Source organism: Diabrotica virgifera, chromosome 3 (assembly GCF_917563875.1).
Source record: "Diabrotica virgifera virgifera chromosome 3, PGI_DIABVI_V3a".
NCBI classification, from domain to species: Eukaryota; Metazoa; Arthropoda; class Insecta; order Coleoptera; family Chrysomelidae; genus Diabrotica; species Diabrotica virgifera.
The window spans coordinates 116922308-116937710 of record NC_065445.1 but is presented as its reverse complement, the minus strand read 5'-3'; the positions used below and the strand labels follow the sequence as shown (position 1 = coordinate 116937710).

The following is a 15403-nucleotide window of genomic DNA, read 5'->3' as shown; positions in this document are numbered from 1 at the left end:
ACGTCAGTAGTAGAGCCCTGAGCAGTAAGCAAACTGTTTGGAAAACTATTGGAATTTCTCTTATTTTTTACAAATTGCCAGAAGTATTTAGGATTTTCAGTAATATTGGTTTCAACGTTAGTTAAATATTTTTTATAATCTTCATTTATTAAGAATTTAGATCTGCCCCGTAAAATTTTGAAGGTTAAATAATCTAAATTATTGTTGTATTTTTTCCATCGACTATGAAATTTAAGCTTTTCTTTAATAACTTTTATTGTAGAAGTAGAGAACCAAAGAGGGTATCTTTTATAGTAATTAGGATATGTAGGTACATGCAAATCAATGATTTTATCAATAGTATTATAAAACAAATTTACAGCTTCATTTATATCATTTAACTTAAATTTAGTTTTCCTATCAACTGCATATAAAAGACGGTTAATTTCATTAAAATTCGAGAGTTTAAAATTTCTTCGAAATTGGTTTAAAACCCTAGTGCAAATATTAAAAGGGATATCTACATCAAACTCTAAAGTATTGTGATATTTATCCTCGGGAACTAGTGGATTCGTAGACAAACATACATTTTTTATCAAAAAACTATTGTTAAATATAAGGTCTAAAGTATTACCTGATTTATTGATATTTGGGTTGTACTGAACCATACCAACCAAAGACATGGTGTCAACTAATAAGCTTGATCTAGGATCATTATAATTACTTGGTTTGCAGTGGTCATTCCCATATAGTAACCATTTAATTTCAGGGAGATTAAAGTCTCCACAAATGACAAAAATATCATTAATATTATTTAGGTAGATATCAACAAGCTTATTACAAAAAAAATTTAATGCAGCCATGTCTCTGGGAGGTATGTAAACACAACCTATGTGTACTTTTTGCTTATTCCGAGGAGTGATGGTGACCCAAACATCTTCTGCTTCAGAACACCAAGACTCCTCGGAATAGCTAGTAAGTTCCTCGGACACAGCTATAAGAACACCTCCTCCCGTAAGTTTGCTAGAAGAACTTGTCTCCCTATCCCGTCTATACACTTTATAACAAGAAAAAATTTCTTCACTTAAAATTGATGTATTCAGTCACGTTTCCGTTAAACAAATTATGTTTTGTTCACAATTAAGAATATTGCGAAATACAATGCTAACTTTTGAATTTAATCCTCTAACATTTTGATACAAAAAAGACAGATTAGAAACACCAGCCATATCCATAAAAAAATACAAAAAACAATGTCAAAAAAATTAATATGTAGTTTAATCCAACTTCTCGATATCCCCATCGCATGAAATTTTTATAATTCGGGATCTATCATCCTTTCGCACAAATATGACGCAATTTCTTGTCCAAATATATTTGTATTGTTTTGATTTCGCAGCTAGTTTCGTATCTCGTAGAAGTTTTTTATTTTTAGGGGTCAAGTGTTCATTAACATATAATTGGTCAGATATATTTGCTATTTTCAATCCCCTAAAACTACCATTTTGACGACGTTTTGCTTTTGCGGCAGCCAGAAATGCATCCTTTTTAATTTTTTTTTAGAAAATTTTACAATAATAGGCTTAGGTAGATCTGTACGAAAAGTTGAGGAACGGTAAAAAGAGTCAACATCACTTTCGGTTATAGGGAGATCGATAGCCGAACCAATTTCGGAAACTATTTTTAAAACATTCTCGTTATCTATAAAAGGAACTCCGCATATCTCAACATCATTGGCTCTTAACTGTTGCTCAAGTGTATCCACTCGAGAATTTAAAACCTTGACCTCATCCCTTAAATTTAAATTTTCTTTTGTCAACTTTTCAATTTCCTTAATCTTGTTAGTAAGAGTAGAAATAGTATTTTCAAAAGTTGTAATTGAATCGCTGCAAAAATTAACAGACTGCAACAAATCTCCGTATTATTATCCTTATACTATTATCCGTATATATATCCTTCTGAATACTATGCAAAACCTTCAACGTTTGTGACGAGGAGGTTTCTTCTAAAGGAAAGTCATCAGAATCTCCATCAGCAACAATGACCGAACGCCTCTTATCAACTGTCCCTCTGCAATTAGTACACGTCCAAGATAAACCTGGTGTCTGAAAGCGTGAGACATCCGATTTAGTTAAACCAACACACTTAGCGTGATAGAATTTCTGACAACCACCACAACATTTCAGACCAGGTGATTTGCCGGTGACTCCTTGAGTACAAAGTACACAGATTGGCATCGTTTAACCAGAAACGATTAATAGTCTATTAAGTAAAAACTAGACGAAACTTTTTACAGTAATTAGTGTATTTGATTTCTGACTTGAAATAGAATTATAACCATCAAATTTATGAATTAATTACTCACATTCAAAATCCATATGCAAACAGAAAAACTACACCAACTAATACTTTAAAACAATACTCTGCTGTAGTGAAAACTTAAACAATATCGTTTACGGTAAGACTGAGAATATCGCCGTAAATTGAGAGCGAATATAAACACGTCCGCACCGAACGACTGTCTTCGAAAATATGATATCGCCAATATTTATGAGTTGCGTTCCTGGGACGACTTTACTAAAAGATAGTTCATTCGATTACATGAAATCAATCCCAACTCAAGAATATCCGTCGCAAAAAAATCATAGCATGTGATCTGTCTTTAAAAAGACAACCAAATGCAACGATGACAGTAAAATTCTCGCGTTAGAGATTCCATAGTAAATCACGAGGGAAAACCAGGAAAAAACCTCGTGATACTATCCCGACATCGTAAATATTTGGTCTTACATTTAATCTACTTTCAAAAAACTAATACCATATTCTGACTTTAATATGTTTAAATTATAAATAATATTAATATTACATAGACATACAAAAAGTAATACTAAAATATAAAAATACGTAATTATAAAAATGCCACAAGGAAATAGCTTCAGAACAACATTAAAATATAAAATTTGTACTAACTCGATATGTTATTGACTTACTAATCGTGGTATTTTCTTTCTATTGACTTCCTGTTTCAGTATGGGTAACCACATCCTACTGCATTCTACCGAGGAATTTGCGACACAATTGGTTTCATTTAGCATAATTAGAGCCGCTTCTTTGATTTTTCTCTTTTTACTATCTGATTCTTTCAGGACTATACTTGAATCTCTCCACTGAACTCTATGTTCATTATCCCATGCGTGTTGACATATTTGAGATCTATCAAATTCTCTATTTTTAATATAAGACTGATATATTTACAACACGCATGGGATAATGAACATAGAGTTCAGTGGAGAGATTCAAGTATAGTCCTGAAAGAATCAGATAGTAAAAAGAGAAAAATCAAAGAAGCGGCTCTAATTATGCTAAATGAAACCAATTGTGTCGCAAATTCCTCGGTAGAATGCAGTAGGATGTGGTTACCCATACTGAAAGAGGAAGTCAATAGAAAGAAAATACCACGATTAGTAAGTCAATAACGTATCGAGTTAGTACAAATTTTATATTTTAGTATTACTTATTGTATATCTATGTAATATTAATATTATTTATAATTTAAACATATTAAAGTCAGAATTTGGTATTAGTTTTTTGAAGGTAGATTAAATGTAAGACCAAATACTTACGATGTCGGGATAGTATCACGAGGTTTTTTCCTGGTTTTCCCTCGTGATTTACTATGGAATCTCTAACGCGAGAATTTTACTGTCATCGTTGCATTTGGTTGTCTTTTTAAAGACAGATCACATGCTATGATTTTTTTGCGACGGATATTCTTGAGTTGGGATTGATTTCATGTAATCGAATGAACTATCTTTTAGTAAAGTCGTCCCAGGAACGCAACTCATAAATATTGGCGATATCATTTTAAAGTCTTCTACTTTAAAATGTATAATATACGTCTGAATTGCCAATATAAATGAGTCAGATTAAATAAATTATTAGAAGAATTTTTTTACTTAGCAACAACATGTTTCTTTATTTTAATAGTATTTTGTATTTTGACAACGAAACCCGATTTGGGCTTCGAAACGTTAATAAATTCATTTTTTAGTAAAATTGTGGCTTATTTCCCATAAAAAATACGTAATTATAAAAATGCCACAAGGAAATAGCTTCAGAACAACATTATAGATGGACAATTGGTTGGCGATTACAATACTCTATAGATAACCAACCAATGATGCGAATAAAGATAATTTGACACAAAAGTAATCGATCGTGACAGTATTTTCACAATATCATCGGGTAAAATGACAATTGTAATTTCTAGGTTAATATTTTTCCGCGACGTAAATATAAATATTTTATGTCATTGGTATATTCGGACATTGTATAGTGAAATTTGATTTTGTATTTATTTATTTTTACATTAAAATATTTTAAATATTAATATTCTGGCAAATATTTTTATAAATATTGATGTTTATATAAATATAAATATTCTGACAACTGTCAGATTTAACTAAAATGTCATGTAATGATTTGCGACATTTTTAAAATCCATTATGACGTCAAAATTAAGGACGCACTGAAAAAAGGGTTTGGGACGAACTGTACGTTCAATTTAGTGGAAGTAATCGCATAACGACAATTATAAGATATCATGAAATATATCTTTGTGTAACGTTACATAATTGTACATGAAGAAGTTGATATGTTTTAGATTTATTTAACTAATAATTTAAGACCGCTTGTTCTTTTTTAAGTCAAGAACTTTTTCTCATAAAAATATTTTTTTAGTTTCGTGATACAATTTTTTGGTTACCTCATAATATGGACTTCAGAGGAAGAGTTTATCCCGTGCCGCCACATTTGAACCATTTAGGTTCCGATTTGGCTCGATCTATGCTAATTTTTGCCGAACCTCGACCTCTAGGACCTAATGGACTTGATTGGATAAAAATTCATCTTATTAATTTGACTGGATTAAAGAAGAACGATTCTGTTAAAGAAAGGTAAGCAACTAAACAGTATACAGTCTGTGCATGAAACTTCTAAAAGCAAAGAATTTCTGCTTTCGAAATTTTATTCACAGACTGCATACTATTCCTCTGTCCCCACATGAATTTAATAAGGAATATAAAAGAAATAGCAATCAGCAATGGTTACAATAGGGAACTTGCATAAAATTTTAAATTCGAAAAAAGTGTTATAAATCACAACAGAAAATAATTTAAAACGTGTATCAAAGATAAAAAAGTTTTGTTTGTTTTTCGTTTGTCCCATAAAGACGATTAAAAATTCAAATTATACCAGCCAGCCCAAAACGCGTCGTGTAAATGCAGTTATGTGACGTTACAAGTGTTTTTGATCGTTTGAACTATTCATAGTAAATTTGTACTTTTACAAAATGGTTTTATTTTCCATAGTAAACCTTCTTTCCTTTCCTATCAAATATGCAGTCACTGAAGGTTTTCACCTCCGATTTCGTTGAACCTCCATCGATTTTCATGAAAATTGGTGAGTAATTAGAGGATACCTCAAGGAACAAAGTTGACATGATGCATTGCGCTTTTACCCTGGGTGTGGATGCCACCCCTTCTCGGGGGTGAAAATTATTTTATTAAAAATAATGCCATAAGTCGATGGAGGGACAAATTATAAGCAAAATTTGTAATATAAAGTTATTAAAATAAATCAACGCTTTTTGAGTTATTAAAAACCAAAGATTTTATTTTTTCGTAAAAAATGCATGTTTTAAGTCGGTTTTTCACGTATAAATCAAAAAATATAAGCTTTTACAAAAAAGTTATTATTACTGAAATTGAAGATTAAAAAAAATTGAATACATTCCTCACTTAAATAACTAAACTAATGTTAGTTCAAAGTGAGTTATTGGCAATTGAATGTGTATTTTTTTCGACGAGTACTCAAATCTATGTATTCAAGCTTAAATAACGGGAAAACGATGCAATGTATAAAATATTCCTGCTAAACATTGGCCAAAGTACTTCGGAATACCCATCAAATGAGCTTTAGAACAAGGTAATAGCGTCAAAATTAAGCAAGTTATAATGAAAATAAAAGAACCGTTTCGAATTTTTTAGGGAAAAGTAAAAAATAAAACATACGTCATTTCCACAAAAATTAAAATTTGTAATCCTCACAAGAATTTCTTTAGGTTAACATAGTTAAAGATTTCAACAATTTTGACCGGTTTAGAATGCATATTTTTGAAAAAAGATATAGTTTAAAAAAATTAATTTTTAAAATTATTGTAATTCTCATATTCTTTTGATAATAACTCCAAAAATACTCAATATACGTAAAAAATTATATATAACCGAATTTTAGTTTTTTCTGAGCCAAATATTTTACCTGTTTTACTATTTCTATAGGGTAAAAAATAACCGAGATAGAAACGTTTAAATCTTAAATTTTGCTGTGGGAACCATGCAACCGGGGTTATTTCACCTTTTATTTTTAAAAATGTAAGGGGTTTAAAAGATTAGATTCAACGTGCTTAAATATAACTTGGAATTAACTTTCAAATAGTTTTTAGATGAACCTGATATCGTAAACACGAACGGAGTTATTAAAAAAAAAAAAACAATAACATTTTGTGGAAAAATTTTTAAAAGATAAATTTTGAAAACATTTTTGAGCATAAATTTTAACGCTATCAACATGTTCGGGGGCTCATTTAATATATATTTTTAAGTACTTTGACAAATGTTTAATAAGTTTATGTTACAAAATGCATCAATTTCCCGTTATTTCAGCTTGAATACTTAGAGTTTTTTACTCGCCGAAAAAATATACATTCAATTACCTATAACTCACTTTTAGTTAACATTAAAAGGTTTTTGTAGTAAGGGGTTTATTTCATTTTTTATTAGCTTCAATTTTGATCATAATAACTTTTTTTGTAAAAACTTACACTTTTAGAGGTATTAATGAAAAATTCGTTAAAAACATGCATTTTTCTCAAGAAAAATTAAAATCATTGATCTTTAATAACTCAAAAAGTTTTGATTTATTTTAATAACATTATAGGTATAACAAATTTTGCTTGAAATTTGTCCCTCTATCGAATTATGGGGTAATTTTTAATAAAATAATTTTCAACCCCGAGAAGGGGTGGCATCCACCCCCAGAGTAAAAGCGCAAGTTGGCACCATGTTAGCTTTGTTCCTTGAGATATCGTCTAACCACCCACCAATTTTCATGCAAATCGATGGAGGTTCAACGAAATCGGAGGTAATAGCTCATATCCACCTTCAGTGACTCCACTAAAACTCCAATCTCAAAAAACTGGTATAATTACAAATGACATACGATAAGTGTCATTAGAATATAAATATTTTTCCTTTATTCCGCGACGACGAGCTGGCCAAATACCCAAGTAGGTGGAGGCCAATAAACTAAAGAAGAGACCGAAGAATATACCTAAATATAACCATAAATGGAACCATATAGTTAAACTATGTGACGTCACGGGTCGTTTGAACTATTTTGAAATACAGAATACTTTTAATTTGTACTTCTAAGTTATTATGAGTTTTTGAAGCGTGAAATTTTGGAAATCTCCATTTTATACAAAACAACATTATTATGTAATAAAAAAAAAATCTGCAAGTTCGCTATTCAATTATCATCGACAATCTTTATTTTCAATTCATTAATTTCACCCACTTACAGGACATTGCAATTTCATAATAAATTCTATTATTTCGAAAAAGATCAAATACATCTTGTTGAGCACTTCTGAGAACATTCATATTTCTTTCGAAGTTAATGATATCCTTAATACAATTTTAACTATGTAATACCAAAGATTCAATTCACTATATGTACCGCTGGTGTGTATAGATTGTCGTGCTCTGATTGTGATGCCTTCTATGTCGGAAGAACATAAATATAGATCACCATCCACTAGAACGGTAGAACACCATATCAAAGCCAATCAACACCATCTTAACATCACAGTCCTAATGATGGGCGCAATCTGTGAGAATGGCATTTGGAGAAGACGATAATATAATTTAGAATTGTAGGAGAAGTATAAAAAAAATAGTAAATGGTAGAAATTTAGTATCCTTAGGATGGGACGGAAAGACGGTGTGGACGAGGATGGTACGAGAACTGGCAACAGTTGGCGATGAAAGAAACGACTGGCGGAATAGACTGGGGAAGGTAGAGGCTCAACTAGGCCTGTAGCACCACTGATGATGATGATTTATATTTCATGTACATAGAATACAGTGAATTTATTTGAATTGCAAGTAAATGTTAATTAGGATTGATTAGCTAATTGTAAATATATACTTAGCTGTAGGTGAAACGAAGTTTACCGGGTTTTCTAGCTTCTACTAATTTAAATAAGGCCCTCAGAGCAACAGTTTCCCAAGCCACAAATTGAGTATCTTCATATTAATATATCAATAAAAACAGCAACATTAAATCTTCAGATTAACAGGGGCCTACACAACCTACCTTTATATTTGGCTACACATAATTTGTAGCGCCATCTCATAAACATAATGGAAATACGAATGAAAAGATGGCGTTTATCTCAAAACTTCGTTTTTGGGTTTAGGCCATTGTTGCTCCGATAGCTTCAAATATACACTTCAGAGCAAAAAAATCGACTCAAAAGTTACAAATAAGTTATATTTTTTGATTACGCTGTTTGGCAAGTGTCTATCCACACACAATGTAAATTTACAGTAAAATATTGTGGACAATAGTTATTTTCCTAACAAGTGCAGAAAGTCATTCTTTGCCGCACGCAACTGCAGTTTGCCGAACGACGCGAAGCGGGAGTTCGGCAAGCAGTCGAGTGCGGAAAAGAGACTTTCTGCAAGAGTTAGGAACAATATTTTTTCTAAGAGTCTTTAAAAAATTACCAAATCTTAATCAATTAATTTAATTAATATGAAAATACATACACAAATTAATTCTTTGACAAGGTTGTCAAAACCAAACTTTCAATATAATTAGTTAGCATGGCGACGATCTTGGTTTCCATGACGATGATTCAAAACGACTGTTATTGTCTACCGATTTGACTTTCGAATATTATGTCAAAAATAATTTTATTTCATCGAATTGTCGCGTTAATTTCATTAAAACAGGAACACAATAAGATATATTTGAAATAAATTAGTAAATAATATCTCAATATTAGTTTATTGCATGTATTATAATTACTTTAAGGCCATATTAACATATCTAAATTAACACGCGTGCGGAAAAGTAAAAACCGCGTGTGGAAAAGTAACACGCCTGCGGAAAAGTAACACGCGTGCGGAAAAGTGAAACTTTCTAAACTAAAATGCGTGCGCGAAAGTAGACATTTTTGCACGCTCGTAGAAAAAAGTAATTTTTACTGTCATAACACAAATATTTATAAAATTAATAACTAAAGAACATAAGAAAAATAGCTTAATATTGTATGTGAGAGAACATGTTATGAATGAAAGTTATTATATAATGAATATAAAAGTAAATTAACATAAACTATCTGAGTAAATCAAAACCAATACTGAGTATTTTCTCCTCTGCGTTGTCTTACACTTTCCATGCGACCTTATCAAGTTTCTTACTAATTCCTGAAGAATCGCTTTCCACTCTTCATCTAATGCAGTTTTTAGCTCCGCCACTATTACTGGTGTTGGATTAAGGACCCGAACTCTGCGATTAAGCTTATCCCATAGGTGCTCGATGGTACCCGGACTCATGAAGGTCAGCCCATTGGTGTTATATTGGTATTGGCCAGGTAATCTTTCGTAATCCGCGGGCATCCGATAGACGTGTCGTCTTCTGTCATTGCTTTACAAGCACATTCGACTCTTATCAGAGAATAAAACAAGGTCCCAATTGACGTGTTCTCTCTCGGGCAAACTAAAGTCGAGCTTAAAAATAAAATAAACATTTTATTTTTAATTCAGTTGTAATGCGAAGGCAAAACAATCTTACTTTTCAATTAGAATACAGAGCGCAGTCCAGTCCTCTGAATCGCGATTTTCGGCTCTTATTGGAGCCTCATCGGAGAGAACATAGGCTTGTTCTCCATACTCCAATTGATCAGCACCGAGAGCTTTTCCCACCCATCGCTACTGAAGTGAAAATATTAGGTGACTAGCGTCATCTGGCAATTAAAAGATGAAGTTTTCGATCCTAATAGCATTATTAATAATGTTTAAAAAATATTAAAATATTACTAAAAGATTTTTAAATCGAAAACTTATTGGTCCATTTCCTTGGTAACACCTCCAAGACTTCTAAAATTTGCAAGCCAAATGGATGCTGAAGCGAAGAAGACAAGAGGGAATTCAAAAAACTTACAATTCATGACCCCGTCTGTTCAGCTGGTAAATTCCAACAGCAAATGGACCTAGTTACTCGAAGGAGTAAAGACCAATATAAAAATAAAATAAAAATTTTATTTTTAATTCAGTTGCAATGCGAATGGCAAAACAATCTTACTTGCCAAATGACGCTAGTCACCTAATATTTTCACTTAAGTTGCGATGGGCGGGAAAAGCTCTCGGTGCTGATCAATTGGAGTATGGAGAACAAGCCTACGTTCTCTCCGATGAGGCTCCAATAAGAGCCGAAAATCGCGATTCAGAGGACTGGACTGCGCTCCGGATTCTAATTGAAAAGTAAGATTGTTTTGCCTTCGCATTGCAACTGAATTAAAAATAAAATTTTTATTTTATTTTTATATTGGTCTTTACTCCTTTGAGTAACTAGGTTCATTTTCAGTTGGAATTTACCAGCTGAACAGACAGGGTCGTGAATTGTAAGTTTTTTGAATTCCCTCTTGTCTTCTTCGCTTCAGCATCCATTTGGCTTGCAAATTTTAGAAGCCTTGGAGGTGTTACCAAGGAAATGGACCAATAAGTTTTCGATTTAAAAATCTTTTAGTAATATTTTAATATTTTTTAAATATTATTAATAATGCTATTAGGATCGAAAACTTCATCTTTTAATTGCCAGATAACGCTAGTCACCTAATATTTTCACCTCAGTTACGATGGGTGGGAAAAGCTCTCGGTGCTGATCAATTGGAGTATGGTGAACAAGCCTACGTTCTCTCCGATGAGGCTCCAATAAGAGCCGAAAATCGCGATTCAGAGGACTGGACTGCGCTCCGTATTCTAATTGAAAAGTAAGATTGTTTTGCCTTTGCATTGCAACTGAATTAAAAATAAAATTTTTATTTTATTTTTATATTGGTCTTTACTCCTTCGAGTAACTAGGTCCATTTTCTGTTGGAATTTACCAGCTGAACAGACGGGGTCGTGAATTGTAAGTTTTTTAAATTCCCTCTTGTCTTCTTCGCGTCAGCATCCATTTGGCTTGCAAATTTTAGAAGCCTTGGAGGTGTTACCAAGGAAATGGACCAATAAGTTTTCGATTTAAAAATCTTTTAGTAATATTTTAATATTTTTTAAATATTATTAATAATGCTATTAGGATCGAAAACTTCATCTTTTAAAGTCGAGCTTTTTTTCTGACGTGCGTTCAAATTGGACCGTGTGTTAGCTCGTTTGGGAGTCAAAGTGGTAGCCTTACGCAGTGGTGTCATGGCAAAATTAGCAGTGCGGGAACGCAGTGCCGGAACGCACTGCTAATTTTTGTTTACAAAACCTAAATTCTCTATTATTATTTTTTTTTCTTTTCTTAACCAGTGCGGGAACGGCGTTCCCACGCGTTCCCACACCATGACACCACTGGCCTTACGCCTTCTCCTAACTATCCACTTAGTGACGGTGACACCTCGAACATTTCTCAAGGATTGTTGAAGCTCAACTCCTGTCACGTGCCGATTCCGAAAGCCACTCAGGACAACAAATCGACCATCTCTCTCTGTCATTACACGTCGCCCACTCGAATCTGGTTGTCGACTGTAGCTACCGGTCTCCTGGTATTGAGACTGCCGACTTCGTCATAAGGAGGCGACGGGCGACAGTCCTCTGACTATATACCTCTTGTAATTATGTAATTACCTGGACCGCCTTCACTTGTGAAGTATCCATTTTGTAAAATATTCACTTACTGCACTTCGAAGTGTACACACAGGTCAACGTTAGGAAAGTGACTGAGACGATCACCGGCAAATTCATAGAGGTAGAACACGCCCGTTACAATGTTTGCTGCATTCCCTATGCCTATGCCATATAGAAGAAGGCAACTTTTACAACACAGAATTATAATTTTTTTGCATTAGTTGTTTTAATTCAACGAACACAACATGAGATTACTAAGCATAAACTACAATTCACCGAGCGTCGATTATTTTGCTCTCAAGTGTAGTATTATTTATTATATCAATTAATATTATTGCTGAATCTGACAAATTTTCTTATAATTTTTACTGATTTTGAAAGATTTGTCAGAAAATTGTGTTGGAATGTCCGCATTATTTGAATATTTCTCTATATTTATTTACAAAAAATTTCAGGTTAAAATACGCTAACGACATACTACCAGATATTCTTGATTCTGCTGACAAACCTTTAACAGGTAGACGTTGGTGGGCTCAGTCGGATGAACCGTGGCAGACTCTTTCCTGTTGCATGGAAATCGCGGACATTGTACGTTCTCCAGAACCCGAAAAGTTTTTAAGCCATTTTCCGATCCATCAAGACGGTAGTTGTAATGGTTTACAACATTATGCTGCTCTTGGAAGGGATAGTAGCGGAGCTTACAGTGTGAATTTGGCTCCATCAGAGAAACCTCAAGATGTTTACAGCGCAGTAGTGAAACTGGTTGAACAGCAGAGGGTTCGTGATGCCGAAAATGGAATAGAGGTAGGATATTATTCAATGTATTTATGGTTCGTACAGTATAAATACTGTTACACGTCATCCGCTTCATAGCAAGTGACGTCACATGATACCAGCACAAAATATTTAAGTCTTAGATCTGTTTCTTTTTAGAATCGAAATCGAAATGACAAGATTTGTAGTCAATCATAATATACAATGAAGTAGGCAAATAAACAGCTCTTTATCTAAAGATCATACGACAATTAATTACATATTTTTTTCAGATTGCCAAAGTTCTTGAAGGTTTTATTAAAAGAAAGGTCATTAAGCAGACCATCATGACAACAGTATATGGCGTTACTCGATACGGTGCTAGACTTCAAATAGCTCGACAATTAAAAGATATTGATGATTTTCCAAAGGAACATGTCTGGGCGGCATCTTCATACCTTACAGGTAATTAACAATAATTTTCTTGTTGTTAACCGGTTGAAAACCGTTTCTTTATCTTTTGTTAGCCTCAGTTTTAGTTTTATTTGTTTTGTTATGACAATAAATATATTTCTTTAATTTTTTTTAATTTTACTTTGTTATGATACTTGTTTCTTTTTAAATTTAAGCTAAAATTATCTACAGTAATTTGAGAATTGACAAAGTTCTTGTTATGAACTCCAGTTTTTTGTGTGAGACAATAAGTAATTAATTAGGCTTCAAGCCCTAAGGACAAATATCTGGAATCTAGATAGAACTTTACAATTATTAATGTAATTCTTAGTGCCGACAGAAGTGCTCTATCGGGCTCTATTTTGTGTTGGAGGAAGTGAGAAGAGATTAAATGAAATTGAAAAAAAAAAACAGATTGGTTACTTTATTAAGAAAATAAAATAATTGGTTTGACGTAAACATTTAAATTTAATTTTATTAATTTTTGAATAACGAGCTAATTTTTCTAAATTGTGTTTGTACTCTTACACAAAATGTCTTATAAAATAGGTTCGGTAAAATGGATTGTCAGCAAATACCTAGGATGGCAACAACTCCGATGAGAGGGTGTTTACAGTCGGAAAAATGAAAGAATACCCATGAATGATCACATCAATCACTTATTTTGTATTTGCTATCTTTTTCTATAACAAACGTTTGTTATTTATAGAAAAAGACAGCAAATACAAAATAAGTGATTGATGTGATCGTTCATGGGTATAGGGCTTTTCATCGATTGTCATTTGTTTCGAGCTTCTGTCATGTGTCACATAATATTAATATATCTACGTCATACGTCTTCGGTTTGTATCATTGGTAATACCAATAACGTACGACGTAGATATATTAATATTATGTGACACATGACAGAAGCTCGAAACAAATGACTGTGAATGAAAAGCCCTATTCTTTCACTTTTCCGGCTGTACCTGCAATTTATTTTTACAAGAAGGCTAATTCAAGACTATATAGAAAATTTATTTTCTATTATTAGGGCTAAGGGTTTTAATAATACACTTGATAGTGTGAAATTTAGGTGTAACTTATAGAGGGGGTTGCAGATAAAATTAATGATATATTTAAAAGGTATGTATTTTCGAAATTATACACAAGAGAGTGTTGAAAACGTGGTCAATAAATTAAACGTGGCAAACAAATAAATTAAAATTAACATGTTACTTACAAGAAACTCTCCAAAATGTATGTCCAAAACTTTTATAGATAAATAGTTTAATCTTTTAATAAAAGCTTATGTAAATAAAAATAACGATAGTAAAAAGCAAACATTATGTAAATTAAAAAGTAACAATATTAAATTAAAGAAAATAGATCACAACTAAATTTGTATTTTGATTTAATCGTATAAAAATACATTTCTTTTAAATTTATAGTTTGTGGTTATCAACTCAGAGCACTAGATGTCGCTGTATCGTTTGCTGCAACAAAATTAACGAGAAATGTCAAGAGTTGTATGTATTATAGTCTAATGTATTTGATGAATGTAATAAATAAAAATAGGGGAGTTATAAAAATGCGCGGCTAAAAAGTAAATTTGGGCGCCAAGTAAGTATATAGAATTTACTTCGCCAAATTGTGACCTATATTATGACAAAAAAATCCTTTATAATTAACTATTCTAATTGAGAAATACGCCACAATTTAACTTAAAAAAATAATTTTATTAACGTTTCGAATTACACATCGGGCGTCTTTGTCAAAATACAAAATATTAATTAATACATTAATTAATTAATACATTAATTTTTTGTATTTTGACAACGACGTCTGACGTGGAAGTCGAAACGTTAATAAAAAAATTTTTCAAGTTAAATTGTGGCGTATTTTTCAATTAGAATAGTTAATTACAAAAATGCCACAAAGAAATAGCTTCAGAACAACATAAAGAAATCCTGTGGGTACCTGTAAAAGAATAAAGAAGTTACTAAAATAAAATATTAAATGTGTAACCCCATTCAATTTTGTAAGAATATTACTAATAATATGAACCACTTTTTTTACGTTTCATTGTGTTATATCTCCAAGATTATAGTTTCGCAGGCATAAAAACTATTTTGGATAACCAGAGAAGGTTTTCCATTGTTTTTGATCTGGTAGGATATAAAATGGTATCATTTTATATGCTATTAGATTAAAAACTTAAACTATTTTCTAGCAGATGTCGCTAGGACAATTATGACATCCTTGTCATTTAGTTCGTT

General features: G+C 32.1%; 1 protein-coding gene across 2 annotated transcripts in view; it reads left to right on the top strand.

Moving 5' to 3' along the window:
* LOC114338946 (DNA-directed RNA polymerase, mitochondrial) overlaps positions 1–15403 on the top strand; it is a 101371-nt gene that overhangs the window by 70972 nt on the left and 14996 nt on the right. For both annotated transcript variants that reach the window (XM_050646872.1, XM_050646873.1), the window contains 3 exons: positions 4720–4934; positions 12395–12743; positions 12986–13157. In XM_050646872.1, coding sequence (XP_050502829.1) covers positions 4720–4934; positions 12395–12743; positions 12986–13157 — 736 coding nt within the window. The remainder of the gene's footprint in view (positions 1–4719; positions 4935–12394; positions 12744–12985; positions 13158–15403) is intronic.